The following is a 17,782-nucleotide window of genomic DNA, read 5'->3' on the forward strand; positions in this document are numbered from 1 at the left end:
TGGTCAAAATGACTCAAAATAGTGATTTAAGCACTAAAATCTGCAATTTAGACTCACAGACGCGTAGTCGCAAACCACAACAAAACTGACGATGCTTACACTTACATGAAAGAGCAAAGAGAGAGGAACACAATGCAAGTTTCAAAATTGAAAACGGATTACCCAATCATTAGCTATGATGATTACAAGTTGGAGTAGCTTCGTAGCTTGAGCGTACGTACAACAGAACTCTTTCCTCTTGTAGAGATAAGCCTTCTTTCACATTAAAGTTATTGACCTTTATACCTAGGGGATTCTAAATGGCCAATGGCCAGCTCACACGGACCTTTACATTTGTCATGATAGAATTACAACTTAGGGAATCGACTCCTACTCTGGAATCAGGATTTACACATAGTATCACTACACTAGCTCGGCAAAATAATAAACTACAAATGTGGTGTCTGGCTACGTGTTCGGCCAGGTGGGCACCCGTTTGGTCAGTCCTCAAACAGCAACTATATGTTGACCATGGGTCCTCTATATGTGGAGTGTTCTTTGTCAAGGTATAATACCTTGGGATACCTGTCTTTCTAATTGCTCTTATTTGCATACCTAATGCTTTTTTCTAGAATTTGTACTTATGTTTAGGCTTCTTACCAAGTCACTTGGTCAATTTATTGGGCTTGAATTTATATTTGATAATCCGCTAAGCTTGTGTGTCACTAATAACCCTTGAATAGTTGTCCTGCTAAGCTAAGTTTTGAATACCTAATGCACTTTTGATTAATGCACTAGATTGTGCTAATATATCTATTGCTCTGCCTTTCTTTACATTTAGATCAATATCCATATTAACCCTTTGCTCTCAAAACTAAAATCGTGCTAGTAGTGGGTGTTATGGTTTGGGTTTTTGGTGGGTCCTCACCCCTTGGAAAAAGATCATATATTGTGGGAACTCCCCACTCCACCTACTTTTTTAAGGTGATGGACATGGCCTATGAGCTTCATTAAAAGGCTTCCTCCCCCAGTACAAAATTTTTCCTAACTATAGACCTTGCCCATTAGTTCATCAGTTTTTACCTATTCTCCTGTACATCTCTCTCTCTCTCTCTCTCTCTCTCTCTCTCTCTCTCTCTCTCTCTCTCCCCCCCCCCCCCCCCCCCCCCCCCCCTTGCCATCTTGAAAGACTAACCTATTGTGCAGTCCTGTAATGCATATTGAAGCTCCGGGCATGTGCTCATTGTGATGAATGCATTACACATCTTGAGGGATGCTGAATGGAATCCACTTGTAGACAAACAGCCTATTTAACCTGGCGAGGGACTCTCTGCTCCCTCACTTAGCCTTGCTCTCTGCATGGTGTGTGTTTTAGAAAGTGAATGAGGGTCGTGATTATTTGCACTAATCAATTGCAATAGAGTGTGAAGTTTGTTGTCATATCTGCTATCTTGAAATGGAACTTGCTAATTAAAATGCTACCTCTCAGGTTGGTGCCAAACCACGTACAAGTTTTTAGTTAAACAAAGTATTGCAAACTATCTACTAGCCTGGCTTCTAAAGTGGCTTGATTTATCATCTTTCAAATTAATTGGCAGTGTTGTTAACTAGCTTGAATGCAGCTTATCTGTCATAATATATTTCCCAATGCAATTTTTTTTTATGTGTTGGATGGTGGGCTATCGTCTGAAATGTGCATATTTGGTACTTGGATGGGTGCACTAGATGCTATTCCAAATGGGATATGTTAAACAATAATCAAAGTTACTTTGCCACTCTGAAGTTAATGTAGCTGAAGGAGTGCGGCCACACTTTCAAATTGAGAAGAATCAAAGGCCTACTGTGGGTTTTGCGTGGCTTGAACTTAGATGAGGATATGGATGGATCGATTTCAGGCCTAAGGAAAAAAATCGCTTACTATCTACATGATAGAATCTGCACTTCTTTGGGAGTTTGATGGCAATCAAGTCTTATACAAGCTAATGCAAACACTTTTAGCCAATAAAACTCACTTTGCATGCATCTATCAATGGGGAGATAATAAGCTGATTTTTTGCCAAACTTTGAAAATTTTCTTGAAAGTTGATTTTTGAATTACCGGTAGGTTGTTATAGACTTTCCAAGATTGGTGATGACTAGAAATGCTATTTTGAAACCTTATGAGTCCCATACTTGAAAACTCTAAAATTTTCCATGAGAGACTTCAATGATGTCAATTTATAGGGTGAAATAGATCAGAAATTTTCCTTGATTCTTACTTACCCTACTCCTAATCACATCAGTCAAAAAGTGAAAAGTGTCCACCAATGCTAGTTTTTCTCTGTTTTTTGCTTGAAAAGTGCGTCGATCCTCAAACTCTAACATAGTCTAAGATATCAACCACTCAAAAACAACATAACCTAAGCTTAAATGTTCTCGACAAGTATGACTACTCCCAAGAAACCTCTACACAGCTGAAGTAGACACACCTCAATCGTGCAATTTCTAAAAGTTTGTTTTGGTACTCCAAGCAAACTTAGAGGAAGTTTTTGGATAGTTCTACTGAGCACTGAGGTTTTCCCTATGAGTGAGAGCGACGAACATAAATGTCATACCATGGGACGAGGTCAACTCTACTAGTGCATGGAGGCTACGAGAGGTTGTCTATCTCTCAAAAAACACACTCAATTCATATCTTAGTCAATTCTACAGTCTACTACATGTCAGGCAGTAAACACTAACTACGACACCATAGACAAATGTCAATGGTTCACTGAGCAAATGAAGTTTGAACAAGAGAAAACTTATAGGACGGGTGGACAACATCTAATGACACATAACTATGCCCTCAAATCCCCCTTTTGTCCACTTTTCAAAATCGTTCTTATTATCTACATGGTAGATTTGGCCTAACTATTTTTAGTCCCGAATACACCCTAGAGATTAGCAATGATGTTCCTACACCCCTCCAATGCATAAAATGCAATTTTGTTAAGTAAATCTTGAGCTATGAGCATATTAAGGAGTAGGTGAGCAACAACAAAAACACAATTTTACCATGAGAGAAACACAATGGCGCGAAGAGCTTTCACTTGTGAGCGCAATGAAGTAGACGATACTTTAAACGAACACTTCATGAGGGATTTATGAGCTTGAAAAGAAAATAGGAGAGTACAGAGTGCTCTGAGAAACAATTGTACCGGTTATTAGCCAAAAAGTCTCCTTTAGGTTTTACAAAAAATGGCTTTTATACCTGAGCCAAAGGTTCTGGGTTCAAAAATGAGAAACTTTCTAACTCTTTTGCGGCCTCGAATTCCATTGATACAATCTGGAAGCGTTTAGCTCCACTCTATCTGGCTCATGATCACATAATGGGTTACAAGCTATGGATGTCCAAATTGATCAAACAAGTGAAAAATTACATCATAGGTTGGACATATATAGGCTCCGATGTTAGCTATGTGCTAACATTTGTATTAATGATCTCCTTGGAACGTGGTGTATTGCTATGTCTTGGCTCAACTTCAGCAGGCCTTTCTATGTAATTCTTTTTCGTTAATTTACATTATCTCACATTTGTGAATATTGCAAAAAAAAAAAGATTAGCTTCAATTGTCCTATCCTAAAATAAAATCTTACTATAGAATTTTACCAAATAAAAAGATGCTATAAACTTCAAAGATAAATTATAGGCTTTGAAAAAATCTAATTAGACAAGATAACTTTTTTATAAGAAAAAAGTACAACAATTACCTGTACAATCTTATCATTCAAAGGTTGGTTCTTATATTAGAGTGCATTTCCATCACTTGTTGTAGAGGTAAATTACAATGGTTTCTCTTATATAATTGTAACTTTCTTTCATCAAATATGCTTTTTCCACACACCTTTTTGCATACCATGTCAAGTGGTTTCCTTTTGTCTTGTGGAAAGAGGGGGGATATTTTTTGGCAAGCATTTTTTGGTGATCTCTTTTTTGGAAGGGCAAATTTGAAAAAGATTCTTTCCTCTCTTCTCAACTTTATTCTCTCTCTTAATCCTTTGTCAACCTCGGCCTCGGCCTCTCTCTCTCTCTCTCTCTCTCTCTCTCTCTCTCTCTCTCTCTCTCTCTCTCTCTCTCTCTCTCATTTTTTCCCTTGACAAACACACCTCAATCCCACATCGTCGTCACCATCGCTTTTGCTCCTTCTCTCTCTCTCTCTGTCTCTCTCTCTCTCTCTCTCTCTCTCTCTCTCTCTCTCTCTCTCTCTCTCTTAGATTTTTTTTCCTTGATAAACACACCTCGACCCCACATTGTCATCACCATTGCTTTTGCTCCTTTTTCCTCTCCCTTGATCCTCTCTCCCTCTCTCTCTCTCTACCCCCCTAACCTATCCGCCTCTCTCTCATCTCTCCCCCTCTTTCTCTTCTCCCTTACCCCACCCATCGGTTCTCTCTCTCTCTCTCTCTCTCTCTCTCTCTCTCTCTCTCTCTCTCACACACACACACACACACACACACTCACACTCACACACAAAAGGAGAAGTATACACCTAAATCAATTTACATCAAGATTATTGCTAGCAAAAAGAGAGATTAAAAGTTGTATAACCCAAGATAATCCAAAACATCTTTGCCAAAGCTCAAGTTCCTACCCAATCTATATCAACTTCGCCAGCTACAATACATGGCGAAAAATGTGTCACAAAATTCTACAATCTTGGGCTTCACTCTAAGTTTGGATATGTGTGTTCACGGCTAAGAGCATTGTAGACATGTACTTTGCTTAGTACGGGTTGATGTATGACCATGTTTTGATTTTGGCTCAATCCAAGAACTCTCAAGAAAATGAAGTACAAGTGCTTGCAAGCCAAAAAAGATTTTTTCTTGGCCTCCCGATCATTGAAATCAAGGCATGTGCAATAGGGTTCATCCTTGATGTGCACCTCATACACCCCCACATGTCCATCTACTGCATGATGCTCAACCTTGAAGACTTCATGTGCTTTGTCTACAATGCATTTCTCTTCAATCACCTTAGCCTTTAAACAAAGAGCGAGCCCAATTTTCTTAGCTGCCTCCTCTAAAATGGAAGTCCGCAATTTGACTCTTATGCCATTTCTTAGTATTGAACCACTGCTACTTGCTTCTGTTGAAGCAGAAGAGGAATCACCTCCACCCCTAGGAGGAGTTCGCATGGTTGTTGCACTCTTTCGATCTCTTCCAACTGTCTCCAATCGAAATCCTCCTTCAAGTAGTACCTCAACTTCTTCATCTGTGAGATTTGTTCCTAGATCAACCAGCCAAGTTATTGGAGGAGGAGCTGGCCCTGGTTCTATATTATGATCCACCACATCCCAATGAATAACATGTCTGGGAGAAAATCAAAGCCATTGTCTGAGTAGCCTATTTTGATGTTTTCTATATCCCTCAAAGGATGGTGCAGGGGTCCCTTTACTACATGCCACAATATTTTATCCACATCTTTTTCCACCGCTAGGGGTGCCACTGCATGTCACACGACTACTGATCGTCAGGGTTCTTCTGATTCCCCACATAGCTTCATTGACCTTCATTCCAAAACACAAAACTTCATCTTCTCTTTGGAATTCTCACTTCCATCTACTACCCCTGAATCTTCCGTGAAAATGATCTTCCTTGGGCTTTTGTGTATTGTGCGGTCTCGTGTTTTTGCATTGTACTCTGGCCTATGTGTTGATTCATCTTCAACATCAATCACAATCGATGGCCCCCGCTTTTTCCGAATGATTTCTTTGTCTCCTTCAAGCGGGGTACGAGCCTTATACATGGGTGCTCCAGATGTAGCTTCATTTACTACTCTTATCACTTGTGCTAGACTAGAGGAAACTCTTTCCTTGAGCCTCTCTAGTGAGGGACCCTTTCCAATATTTTTACCTTGAGAGTAAGAAACTGTCTTCGCGCTTTGTAGTATTGCATTTGCCATATCTGAAGTACATGCATCATTAAATGAGATTTTTCTTTTGAACCCTTCGCCTGCAAGCTAGCTACCAAGCTTGCTCTCGGCCAAGTTGGTTCTTAGAGTGTTTGCCCCATTAGCACTCCTCTCTATTGCTAACATGATGCTCCCCCAATAATGTGCAATACGCACCTCCCACCAACACAACCAAGAGTCCATTGCAGGGATGTTTTTATCCATGCATTTTCCATTTTGCCACCATTGTCGTAGTAGACGAGACTCCGCTGCAGCTGCCTCTTTAGAGGGGGCTAGACACCACTATTCGCACATGTCTTTGTAAGTTTGTTGAGATGAAGAGACAATGTACTTCGTGGTGTGTGCCACCATGATTTGTTTCCAATGAAAAAGGCAAGATTGCTCTCGATGGTGTAGAACATTTTGTTTGCCACCATTGAACATTGTGAGAACTGCATTCCAGTTGGCTTGAGCTTTGTCCGCCATGAATTCATGGAAATCCGCTCTCTCATATCCATGACCCTCCATAACTTCATTTATGCACTGCGAAGAAAGAATTTGTGCTTCCATGTCTTTCTCTTTCATCTCACATGTTGCAATAGTGTAGAGATCCTGCAGGCTGCAACATAAGATAAGCACATTAGTAAACACGTTGCTGGTTGTTTCTTAAGATATGCCAAACTTTTGAAATATGTTTCTAAGACAGCAAACCCTAGATCGTAAACGTGGCATGCCATGGTCACCCAATCCACCACTCGGTGAATGTGATCAAATTGCACCCAAGCGTGTCGAAGATCTCCAGGTCCACTTCATCGCATTCGATTAACTCCAATCCATATGCAGGACCAACTGTAGACATCTTGAACACAAAACAACGCTCCCCTTCCGCTCCTTGCCCGAGAAACCTGCTTTTGTGGAAAAAATCATATGTGCAATCTCTTTTTAGCCGCAACAAGGAGTCCATACCACAGATCTATTTTGTTGACCCATTCCTAGTTGCAGCCACAGACCTTCAAAACATGTACTTAGAGTTAAATTTACTTTGAAATATTATGTTCAAACAAGAGAAACATGAAAGAATCCTCACCAATTGTCCTCCACTAGGGACCCATTGCCTCAGCAACATTTAGAAATTCTTGCTCACCAAGTACATGGCTAGAGCCCCCCTCTTGCATCAAAGTTGTCGTCACAATTTCCTTTGCCACACACATTTGCACCTTTCTTGCGCCTGCACGTCTATCCACACTAAGAACTTGTGTAACCATTTTTTTAATTTTATCGGTGAGCCCTTTTGACGACCCATCCCGCATGTCATGTTAATGAGTTCCTTGATGTACTATTAATCTGTTCATGCTCTCATCCCTTGGCATGACATAATATACGAAGCAATCACATGTACGCAAACAAATGGGTGGTTAATTGCAATAGTGGCAAGTAAGGTTTCCACCAAGCCCGTCACAAAACTCGCCCACGCAAGGTAATTTTAGCATGCTACCATTGAAGTGCGTTGTGTTTGACTTCCCAAAATTGACCAATTTGAGACAACTTTCATTGAGACATTTTAGAGCACCTGCACATTGACTTTTGTGACACACTTCAGCAAATGCAGTATTTGAGGTTTGCAGTTTGGTCCAATGGTGTGGATCATACTTAGATTCCATAGCATCCGCTGGATGAACCTTTCCTAAGGTCAGTGGAAACTCAAACACCATGTTACCGTTGTACACCTTTGGTATTTCCAACACTTGTTTGATTTTCACTATCTTTGAAAGAAGCTTCGTCAAAGTGTTGGGCTTCGTCATTGCATTAAAAAATGGCAAAATACTATTTGTACTAATTACCTCGATAGAGTTTTGCAATGTTTGCTCTCCAAAGAGTTGTTCCTTTCTTGGACTAGTAAGGTCTATGTAGGGAACATCCACCAATAGAGCAGCCATCCCACTAGGCTTTGAGACCATGTCATCTTTGACTAGCACCTTTGTAGAAAGAGATTCGTCCACAACATAAAACTCCTCTCCCAAGTGATTTCTTGTTCTCTCCATTGGCAATGTCAACTCTTCACTACCAACCATGACAATTGCATGCGAAGCAGAAAAAGTTTGCGACGAAACATGCTCCTATAGATATTCAACCCCAAAGTTAATCTTTCCATTGGTAAAGGAAAAATCCCTTTCGAAAGAAAGGAAGACTATAGTGCATGACATAATAGTCAAGTAGAAATCTCTTGCAAGAGATTGAAAAGATGAGAGTGAAAGTGTTTAGTTGCGTTTAGAGAACTTAAGAGCATTTTATATTGATCTTAGTAGTTATTAATAATATATATAAAAAATTGAAATCCACATTAAAATTAGTTTTGTTAAAATTGCATTTCTCTCTCCTGTTCGCTCTCTCTCTCTCTCTCTCTCTCTCTCTCTCTCTCTCTCCATGTGAGTGAAGCACCGCACCCCCCCCCCCCTCTCTCTCTCTCCCCCCCCCCCCCATGTGAATTACACGGACCCAGATCTCCCCTCCCCATTCCCCTTCTCTCTCTCTCTCTCTCTCTCTCTCTCTCTCTCTCTCTCTCTCTCTCTCTCTCTCTCTCTCTCTCTCCAGCTGGGCCGCAAGGGGCGACGCAGGGGGGGGGGGGGGGGGGGACGGGGGGGACGGGGCACGCAAGGGACGGGGCAACAGGGAGAGGGGATGAGGCAAAAAACGCAGGGAGAGAGGGGAAGGGAAACGGGGCGACAGGGGGAGGTAACGAGGCAAAAAATACAGGGGGAGGGGAGAAGGGCGACGGGGCGATAGGCGATGGGGAAAAACGCAAGGGTAGGCAAAGAGGCGGCGAGACAAGAGCGAGGGAGGGTCAGTGGGGAGCCCATTGTTGTCCACATGGACCTCGAATGGCCCGCAGTCCACATGGACTGTGGTGTGGATTGCCATGCGAAGCTCTGATGTCTACGTAGAGTGCCCCGCAGGCGCTGGGTTGACATGGCACCTGCGTGGCACTCCACGTGGATAGCAAAGCGTTGTGTGGCAGTCGACGTGGACTGCGGGTCGCCATAGTCCATGCCCCCCCTCGCGCCTCCACACGTCCCCGCCCCCTGTCCCCCCCGTGCCCAGTTGTTGTGCCGCCCCCTCGTGCGCTCCCCTGCTCCCCTCGCACCCCTTGTTCCCGTGCTTGCCATGCCGCCCTTCCCCCCGTGTCCCCCTCGCGTCCAACTACCCATGCCCACCCTGTGCCCCCACCCCCTCGTACCCCTCCCCTGTCCCCTCGTGGCATGCGTCCTAGCTGTCCATGTCCCCCATGCATCCCCTACCTCCGTGCTCGCCCTGCCCCCTGCACCCCCCTCGTGCCTAGCTGCCCCCGCTCGCCTTGCGCCCCTGCCCCCTCTTGCCTTGCGTCCCAGCTATCCCTGTCCCCCTTGCGCCCCGGTCTTGCCGCCCCTCCCCCCACGCCCAGCTGTCCCCGCCCGCCCTTACATCCAACTGCACCACTCGCACCCCCCCCCCCCCCCCCCCCCCCCCACCGACCCAAATGTCTATAAAAGCTCACTTTTGGACTCTTTATTTTTCCTCATAGTTCTACTCTTCCTTAAGTGATAGTGATCTCCATCTTTTAGAAAAGAATTTTTTTTCCATTCCTTTATACCTTTCAAAACCTTCTACTCCTATTGTCTTCTATTTCATTTCTCTTAAACCTTATTCCCACCTTCAAACCTCTCATATTACTTTCACCTTTTATCATTTCTCTTAAACCTTCTTCCCACACCTTCAAACTCTCATATTGTACTACACTATTGGGTCTACTCTCTCTCATTAACCAAAATCTACATAGATTCCCTCAAGTCCACGAACGCAAAAGCACCCATAGCGTGCAGCCCCCCTAGTCCCCCCCTTTCCATCGCTCGGCAACCCTGTTGTTGGACTTGCAGGGAAAGGTCTGTGCGGAGGTGATGCACACCAAACCTCTCTCTTTGTCCCTCTCGTCAATTGATGCAAACAAGATCCAACCTGAGTCGTCTCTCCATCGACCGTAATGGCATGCAGACAAACGCACTCTCGAATCCCTAGCTAGTCTCCTCGTGATCGCCATCATCTTGCCTGGAAGCTCTCGGGCGTTCTCTGCCTCACTGCATCTACAGATTTCCCCCCAGCCCACGACAGGTGCATAGGTAGCCTCCCTATCGCACCACCTGTAACCCCCTATCCTCCATCTTCATTGTTCCCGACCAGCAGGCTCAAAAGCCCTCTTCAACTGTGGAGCACCTCCTCTTGCGCTGATCGGTGACTGTGAAAGAGATCACTCCGGCCGGCCTACAGAGCTCTGCTCCACGTCGCCCTTGGTCACTAGCGCTGCACCCGATCCACCCTCTCTGGCGTGCCCTCTCTCCTGTCACTGCCCCCTGCTGCACACGCACAAAACAACCCTCCTCGTCTGACATCTCTCTCTCTCTCTCTCTCTCTCTCTCTCTCTCTCTCTCTCTCTCTCTCTCTCTCTCTCTCTCTCTCCATGGCCCAATTCGCAACAAGGCGAAGCCACCCCCATTCCCTGTCTCCTCTATCGCCCAGCCAATGCTAAGCACACAAAAACAGATATGAATTGTAAAAAAGAAATAAAGATTAGAAAATCTTGAATAAAGGGCATTTTGGAAAATTTCGAAACTCGAAGATATTTTGGGAATTTCCACAAATTACAGGGATATTTTGCCCTTAAAAATAATAGGCCCTCCCCAATGTTCAGAAAAAAATCATTTTTCTGAACATACAAAATTCCTTTTCTTGAATTTGGCACGAGGAAATTTCAAGAAATCAATATTATTTTTTGGATTTTACACTATTTTTCTCTATTTTGGGACGGAATTTCTCCTTTTCTCCCTTGCCATCAACTGGCATTTTTTAAGTTGAAAGCGGAACGATATTAAGCTGCGACACTGCCCCTTTCCTATTCACAGACATGCACATGAATGGCTCCTTACATTCCTATTAAAACTAAAACACTTAACTTTTACATCCCTTTAAACAAAAGTATTTGTCTAGATTCTATCTAAACAATTGCTTACCAAAATTGGGGAGGCCTACTTTCGCCTTCCATTTCTTTAAAAACCATAAGAACCCTAATTAACAAACAAGTTGCCAATTTTAACAAGAAAACAATCCAAAGACATGGACCGCCAAGAAGAGATGACGATTCAAATCATCCAAGAAGAAAATCATGTGCACACCACTCAAGAGAGCGGTGCCGTGGATGAAACGTCCGTTTTGACGATGATGCAAGTGCCTCATTTGACCAGTGGAGGCGAAAATCATGGGTAATGATCCTCTTACCGATTTGTTGGATATGTGGTTGATACCCACATCTCATTGGGTTGGATTGATGCACATGTTGTGTCATACAATCACTTGTTACCTCACATCCCCGTTTGTCGTCTTTTGGTCAAACTGGCCATTAGAATGAATGATGACTGTGTGGCTGAACTCGTGACCTCTATAGTTGAAAGAGGTTACCAGCCCGCGATGGCTCGCTTCATTGTGTCCAAAGCTGCCACATTTGATGACCAAATTAGAGACATCCTCGAGCTCTCTCACATAGAGGAGAAAATACTCATTGTTTGGGATGGCAACCACTGGCTCCATGCGTGGAAAGATTGTGCATTGCGGGAGCGGTTGGATGAATTCTCTACACCAAAGGTTGAGTGCACAATTGTGAAGTGCGACCTTGAGGAGATGGCGGATATGGCACGTCCCTTAGCGATGCACTGCAGGTTTTTTGACAAAAGCACTTTGGCAAGGCTTCTGTGTGATGGAAGCAAACTATCCACAACGCAGAGGAGCAGCCCCATTTCACTTGTATTGACTGATGCATGCTATATATGTATTGTATTATACAATATTATAATTTTTTGTTATGAATGGTGGAGTTATTCCTCTTGTTTTTTGTAGATTGTGGTTGGGCGCCATTAAAATATGCCTTCGCAGTCCATACCCCGAGCATCCTAGCTATGTGTGGGTGGAGTTTGAGAAAGAGGAGAGTGGTCTCTATCCTGACAATTGGATAGAGAAGCTCCATGGTAAGGAAATGTGGAGAGACTATCCCAAAGACGAAGCTGAAGCATACAAAGGTAAGTAATGTTTTTCTTGTTGAAGTAATGTGTTTAATTTTATATAGTGTCCTCACTTTTTTGTGGACTTGCAGCATTGCACAAGAAGGTTAAGGGTAAGGGCAAAAGCGAAAGTGTCACCAGCAATCAGCCTCCCATCGATGCCATTTTCCCTAGCACGACCAAAGGCCGTCAAAGCCCAAAAACTGCTCAGGACAGACATAAACAGGGCAAGAAGAGAGGACGACCAGTCATCAATAATTTTTTAGAGTTTTCAGAGTTTCAGAGCGAAAGGATCGAGCACGAAGTTGGCGGGTCAGATTATGAGCAAGGTGATTCTGAATGTCACTTGGAGTCACAGAGATCCAGTCCTTTTTATTCAAAGTGAGGGCAGCCACCCAGTTTCTATTCGGCCATCCGAACCACTTGACTCCTTTCCACTAGATAAGAAATGCCACCACAAACAAATGTCTGTTTTGACAACAAATTATTTGTGATACCTAACATTTCATTAAATTTTGTGTTTGACACAGTTTTGACTCACTCTGATGCACAAATGGCAAAAATCTTAAGTGTTAGGGTAGACCCAGTACATCTCGCAGTACTTGCTAGTGTATGCCATCTACAAAAGGCTATCATGGATCCAAAGATTTCTTCTAAGTGAGTTTATGACACTTTGGCTCCCACTTTGACTTTGGCAAGCACTCTCTCAATCTTCTTTTACATGGTATTTATGTATTGCAGGAGCCTTCAAGTGATCCACTATTTGATTGGATCTCTCTCACATTCCGGCAAAATGGAGCCTGATCAACGGCTTGTAGGGGTGCGACTTGTGTGGACAGACCTTCCCACACATTGCAAACTTGATTTCAGCATTGGTGGCATACCCTAATGGAATTCTCTGTCGAGCTTATTTCCAGTGTGTTCACCTTGGCTGCAAAGTTTTCACTATCGGATGGCGCAGTAGTCACGGCGTGTCAGGAAGACCACTTGGCACTCATATCACCAAGGAGGCCCGCTTGAACAATTTTTGTCATCCTCGCACTATCTTTCTTCGTATGGTGTCACTCACATACACTGTAATAGATGACTTCACGGATCCAGTAAGTTCTCTTTCACCACAAATTTCACGGTTGGTAGATATTTGTGTGTGTTTTGTTTTGAGACAGTACTCATATTGCAGGTCGCGACCTTATTGCTAGTCATGTTCACACGTAAAATTGAAGGCCTTCTAGTGATTCCACTGTATGATCGTTAAGTAGGAGATGTGGGAGCTGACAATGATGGGTTTAAGTTTGATTGTGACATGATCCGAGAGCCACTACAGGACAAGCCATAGACGCTAGATGTCCTTAGAGCACCATTTCGGTCTGGAGTGGAGAAGAGCGAGTTCTTTGCTCGATAAGTCAAGAAGGGCACCTTTATGCTTGGTTCTTGCCATTGAACTACTCCGCTAATGTGCCATTGAAATGTCTGCTAATGTTTGTGCTTTTGTAAATAGGTGGTTGTTGGGTACCTTCACAAAGGTTGGGGATGCAGTTTTAGATAGTCTAGCAGGTTGTGGTGGCTTGGAAATGGAGTGCGAGCGTCTACAATGACATTGTATTAGCATTGATCGGAACAAGAAATTGTTCTTGGCATGTATTCAACCGCAACAATGGCTTCCCACTGGTCTAGGATCGACTCTTCATGTGGGCGAGGTATCTCGTAGAGCACAGTCACATCCACCCCCGTCTCCTTTACGACTTTGCCAAGAGTTGGTTGTGTCATCTGCTCCTCCTCTGAGTAGACCTGCAGCCATAGTTCCTTGTTAGCCAAGCTATGGTCAACCGCTCTATTGGCCACTATTTCCCACACTGCCCATGGGGCCCCCACCTGCACACGCTCCGGTAGTGCAACCCCCACAGGATTTGCGGCCACCGAGAACCTAATTCGTGACTTGTATTGATTACTCCATATTAACTTATTTCTATGTAATGGCACACCTGAACTTACAGGTTGGTCGTACTATGTTTTAATTTTTGCTCAATCTCATATGTGTTTGCTCTATGTTGATTTTTATTTTTGTAACTAAGTTTAATTTTTGAAGGCAAGTCAATCAATGGTGGTTAATCTTTTAGTGTGTTTTTCGTACTCGTAATACTCTAAGTGAAAATATTGCAAAGGACATGGTGTGAATGACCCTTGAAGTAAAGACTCTTGGGGTTTTTTTATAAATAGCCAGAAGAACACAATGTTTCATTCATTCATTCATGCGCAAGTCTCTTCACTGAGTATGTATTTTCTAAACTTATTCCTTGAGTTTTCTCTCATTCACATATTTATCATGCCTAGGGGAAATTGAGGATAACACGATCGGAGTGGTTAACCCCATCCCTGTGTTGACCCCATCAACAACGTGCATGCCATTATATTCTCAATAGTGTATATGCTATGAATGCAATATGCACAGCACAGAGTGCACACAACTACACGGACTCTCTCCGTGCAATCGATGAGGCCACAAACTCTTTATTCAACACCATGCAAAACCTTGATTTCAATGCACATCCAACCGAAGGGGATATCGAACAAGTTGCAGCACTAGCCAACAATGCAAGTATGGTTTGGGGGGAACATGGTTTTCACACCCCACAGGAGTGTGCATCCTTCGAACGATATGTGGAGGCTTGGGTAGAAGTGTGGATGACACACATTGTCGGGCATGGAATAACCAATGGAGCCAACAAAAACAACTAGATCTCACCTTTTCTTGCTAATATTGGAGAAATAAGGTCTTGACACTATATAAGCATATTGTACCTTTTTTTTCTCCATATCTATCTTATTATAGTTGTTGTTTTAAGTTGTGTACTCTAAACCCTTTTAAAACAGTTTGTGGTGTTTTTATTGCAATCTTTAAATGTTGTTCAAAATTGATTTCCATTATTATGGAGTGTAAACCATTGAAATTAATTTGTTGCATGTGTGCAAGTGCTCACAAGTGTTACAAAATAGAAGGACACTTGTCTTGTTGGTGGTTTATCTTGTTGCCAAACATATGTCACAACATTTGAGAAGACAAGCCGCATGTTTGAGTAAGAGAATATTGACAGAGAGAGAATTATAAATTATAAATGCTTGATAGAGAGAGAGAGAGAGAGAGAGAGGAAGATGAGACGATGGAGAAAAAGAAGTTTGGGTGGTGTAGTGATAGAACCATTTACCACTTTCTTTTTTAACATACATACAACCATCGTCAAAGCACACGCATATCTAAGAGAGAGAGACAGAGAGAGAGGAAGATGACGATGGAGAAGAAGAATCTTGGGTGGTATAGTGATAGAACCATTTACCACTTTTTTTTTTACACACATACAACCATCGTCAAAGCACACACATATCTAAGAGAAAGAGAGAGAGAGAAAGAGAGAGAACAAAGTTGAAAAGGGAGAAAAAATCTTTTTGGAATCTGCTCGTCGGATTCCAAAAAGCGCTCGCCGAAAAATGCTCACTAAAAAATTATGTCCTTGAAAGAGCCATCTTAAAGGCCTCTAGTGTATGAGTGAAAGAGAATAATATAAAACTCTTGTTGAAGAGCCGTCTTAAAGGCCATTAATGTATGACTCAAAGAGAATTATCTAGACCTTGATTGTGCTTCACCCTTGCGGTAACAATTTTTGAATCGCCAACACAAAATATTTTCTCAATTTTCTCTATATATCAATATAAATTCTTTTATTCCCATGGCACACTCTACCACATTAGGAAAAATATGAACCCTCTAGGGTCATTTGGGATAAAGGTTAATTAGAGGTAAACCTAATTAGAGGCAAACCAATAGAAAGAGGGTGCTAAACACACTCTATACCCTCAAAAAAGTAAGGGGACAAGGTAGTCTTGCACAGTTTAAAGGCTTCTTACCTAGTGAGAAGGTGAGAGGGGGGAGGGGGAGAGGGAGATGGGGGACTACTTTGACCTCCTTTCCTCCTATTTTTGACCCGGATTTGAAAATACTCTAAAAATTTAAAATTTTCAAATTTTATATATTCCTCAACCCCCCCCTCCGCCCAACCCACCCAACCCATTTTATGGTCAAAAAAACATTTTTGAACCTTTAAAAGTAAAAAACATGCACTTGAAATCCTAAAAAATGATTTTTTAAAGCTTTTCAAAACATCATTTCAAACTCTTAAAAGGTTTTACAAACCTATCCCATAGCTAAAATGTGATTGTCTCTCTCTAGATCTTCTTTCCCAAGCCCTACATTGCTGCAACAATCATACTCATACTCTACTCCAACATTCTCTCTCTACTCACCTTCTCGCATTTCCATTGGTGAGCACCATGCAAGCTTCTCCTCCTCTCCCTCTTCCACTATCATTGGCACACCTAGTGAGCTCATCCACCTTCTCTTACCTCCATTGTAGCACCAGAAAAGCTCCTCCCCCTTCTCTCCCACTCCACCTCCCATTCTCACACCAAAAAAGCTCCTCTCCTTTCTCTCTCCCTCCCACCTCCCTTTTTGACACCAAGCAAGCAAGATGAAGTCTATGTGCCAGAAGATCTCATCAAAGGTGGAAATGTATACATACAACCATCCGCTCCTCACTCTCACCATGTTTGGAGACGGTGGAATTTTCAATCGCCATTGGAAGGGAATTCTCCTTGGTTTGAAGAATTGAAGGGACAAGAGGAGCATAGCTATAATATGTTTTTTCAATGTCAAGCAAGTGATTGCAACAACTTGATCAAAGGAAAACTTCCACCAAATTGTGAGTACCTCTTCTAGCAACATAGAGTTTTGTGCGGTGTCACATTGTAAGGTCTTTTCATTGTCCTAGTTGTGATTGCAACAACTTGCTCAAAGGAAAACTTCCACCAAATTGTGAGTATCTCTTCTAGCAACATAGAGTTTTGTGTGGTGTCACATTGTAAGGTCTTTTCATTGTCCTAGTTGTGATTTTGTTATCTTGTGGTCATTTTTTTCTCTACCTTGGTAGAGGAGCGGTCACTTCACATCCTCTTGTGCATATTTAAATAACTTCATGAGGATGTTGGATCAATGGTTTTCTTCAACCTTTGCCCAAACAAATTGGTGCAAAGTAAAATTTTCTCTTACTTATACTCCTATGTTATCCTCACTAGTGTGCAAACAACTATGGTAGACTTTCACTTCTTGATATAGTAAGTACTTTCATTTTTCATTATTCCAAGTTCTTGCCATGCAGTTTGAGACATAATTTAAGTAACTTGTCAATATTTTTTGTTTGTTTTGTAGATCATGCCTCATTATAACTATAGAAACCTTTTACATTGTTTGGTCATAGCGATCCATAACTTTATGTTGGAATTAGGTTGCAGAGAAACACACACAGCTTGGAGAAGACGAAGAAAGCTCAAGGCACACAATAGAGAGTATGTTACTTAGTGTGTAATGGAAAGATAGATAGCCCTAGAGTGATGGGCATATATACAATGCACCGGGGAAAAAACCTCCTAAAGAGGGAAAAAATGCCCCGGCGGTCCTAGTGTGTTCACACACATCACTACCACATGTATATGGTAACAAATCCCCCCTGGAGTGATGCGGTGAACAAGAGCTGGCACATGAGTAAAGGGAAGTGCCATGCCCTGAGGACAGGATCAGTCCACAAAGGGGAGTAAGCCCAAAGCTTTGCGGAAAGCTTCAAGCTTCTCACGAGACAATGCCTTTGTGAAAAGATCTTCAAGTTGATCTCTCTTGCTGAGAGCCTCTCCCTGACATAGTGGTAATGCACCTCAATGTGCTTTGTGCGAGCATGAAAAATTGGGTTCCTCGCAACTGCCAATGCAC

At 42.6% G+C, this 17,782-nt stretch overlaps 1 protein-coding gene across 1 annotated transcript in view; it reads left to right on the forward strand.

Moving 5' to 3' along the window:
• Positions 1-11,383: 11,383 nt before the first annotated feature.
• Positions 11,384-17,782, forward strand: part of LOC147421912 (uncharacterized) — a 91,059-nt gene continuing 84,660 nt past the window's right edge. Inside the window, exons 1-3 of the mRNA XM_086502986.1 lie at positions 11,384-11,631; positions 11,810-11,988; positions 12,063-12,299. Of these exons, the coding sequence (XP_086359112.1) occupies positions 11,384-11,631; positions 11,810-11,988; positions 12,063-12,299 (664 nt within the window). The remainder of the gene's footprint in view (positions 11,632-11,809; positions 11,989-12,062; positions 12,300-17,782) is intronic.

This window comes from Adiantum capillus-veneris, chromosome 27 (assembly GCF_014529385.1).
Source record: "Adiantum capillus-veneris isolate H3 chromosome 27, ASM1452938v2, whole genome shotgun sequence".
NCBI lineage: Eukaryota > Viridiplantae > Streptophyta > Polypodiopsida > Polypodiales > Pteridaceae > Adiantum > Adiantum capillus-veneris.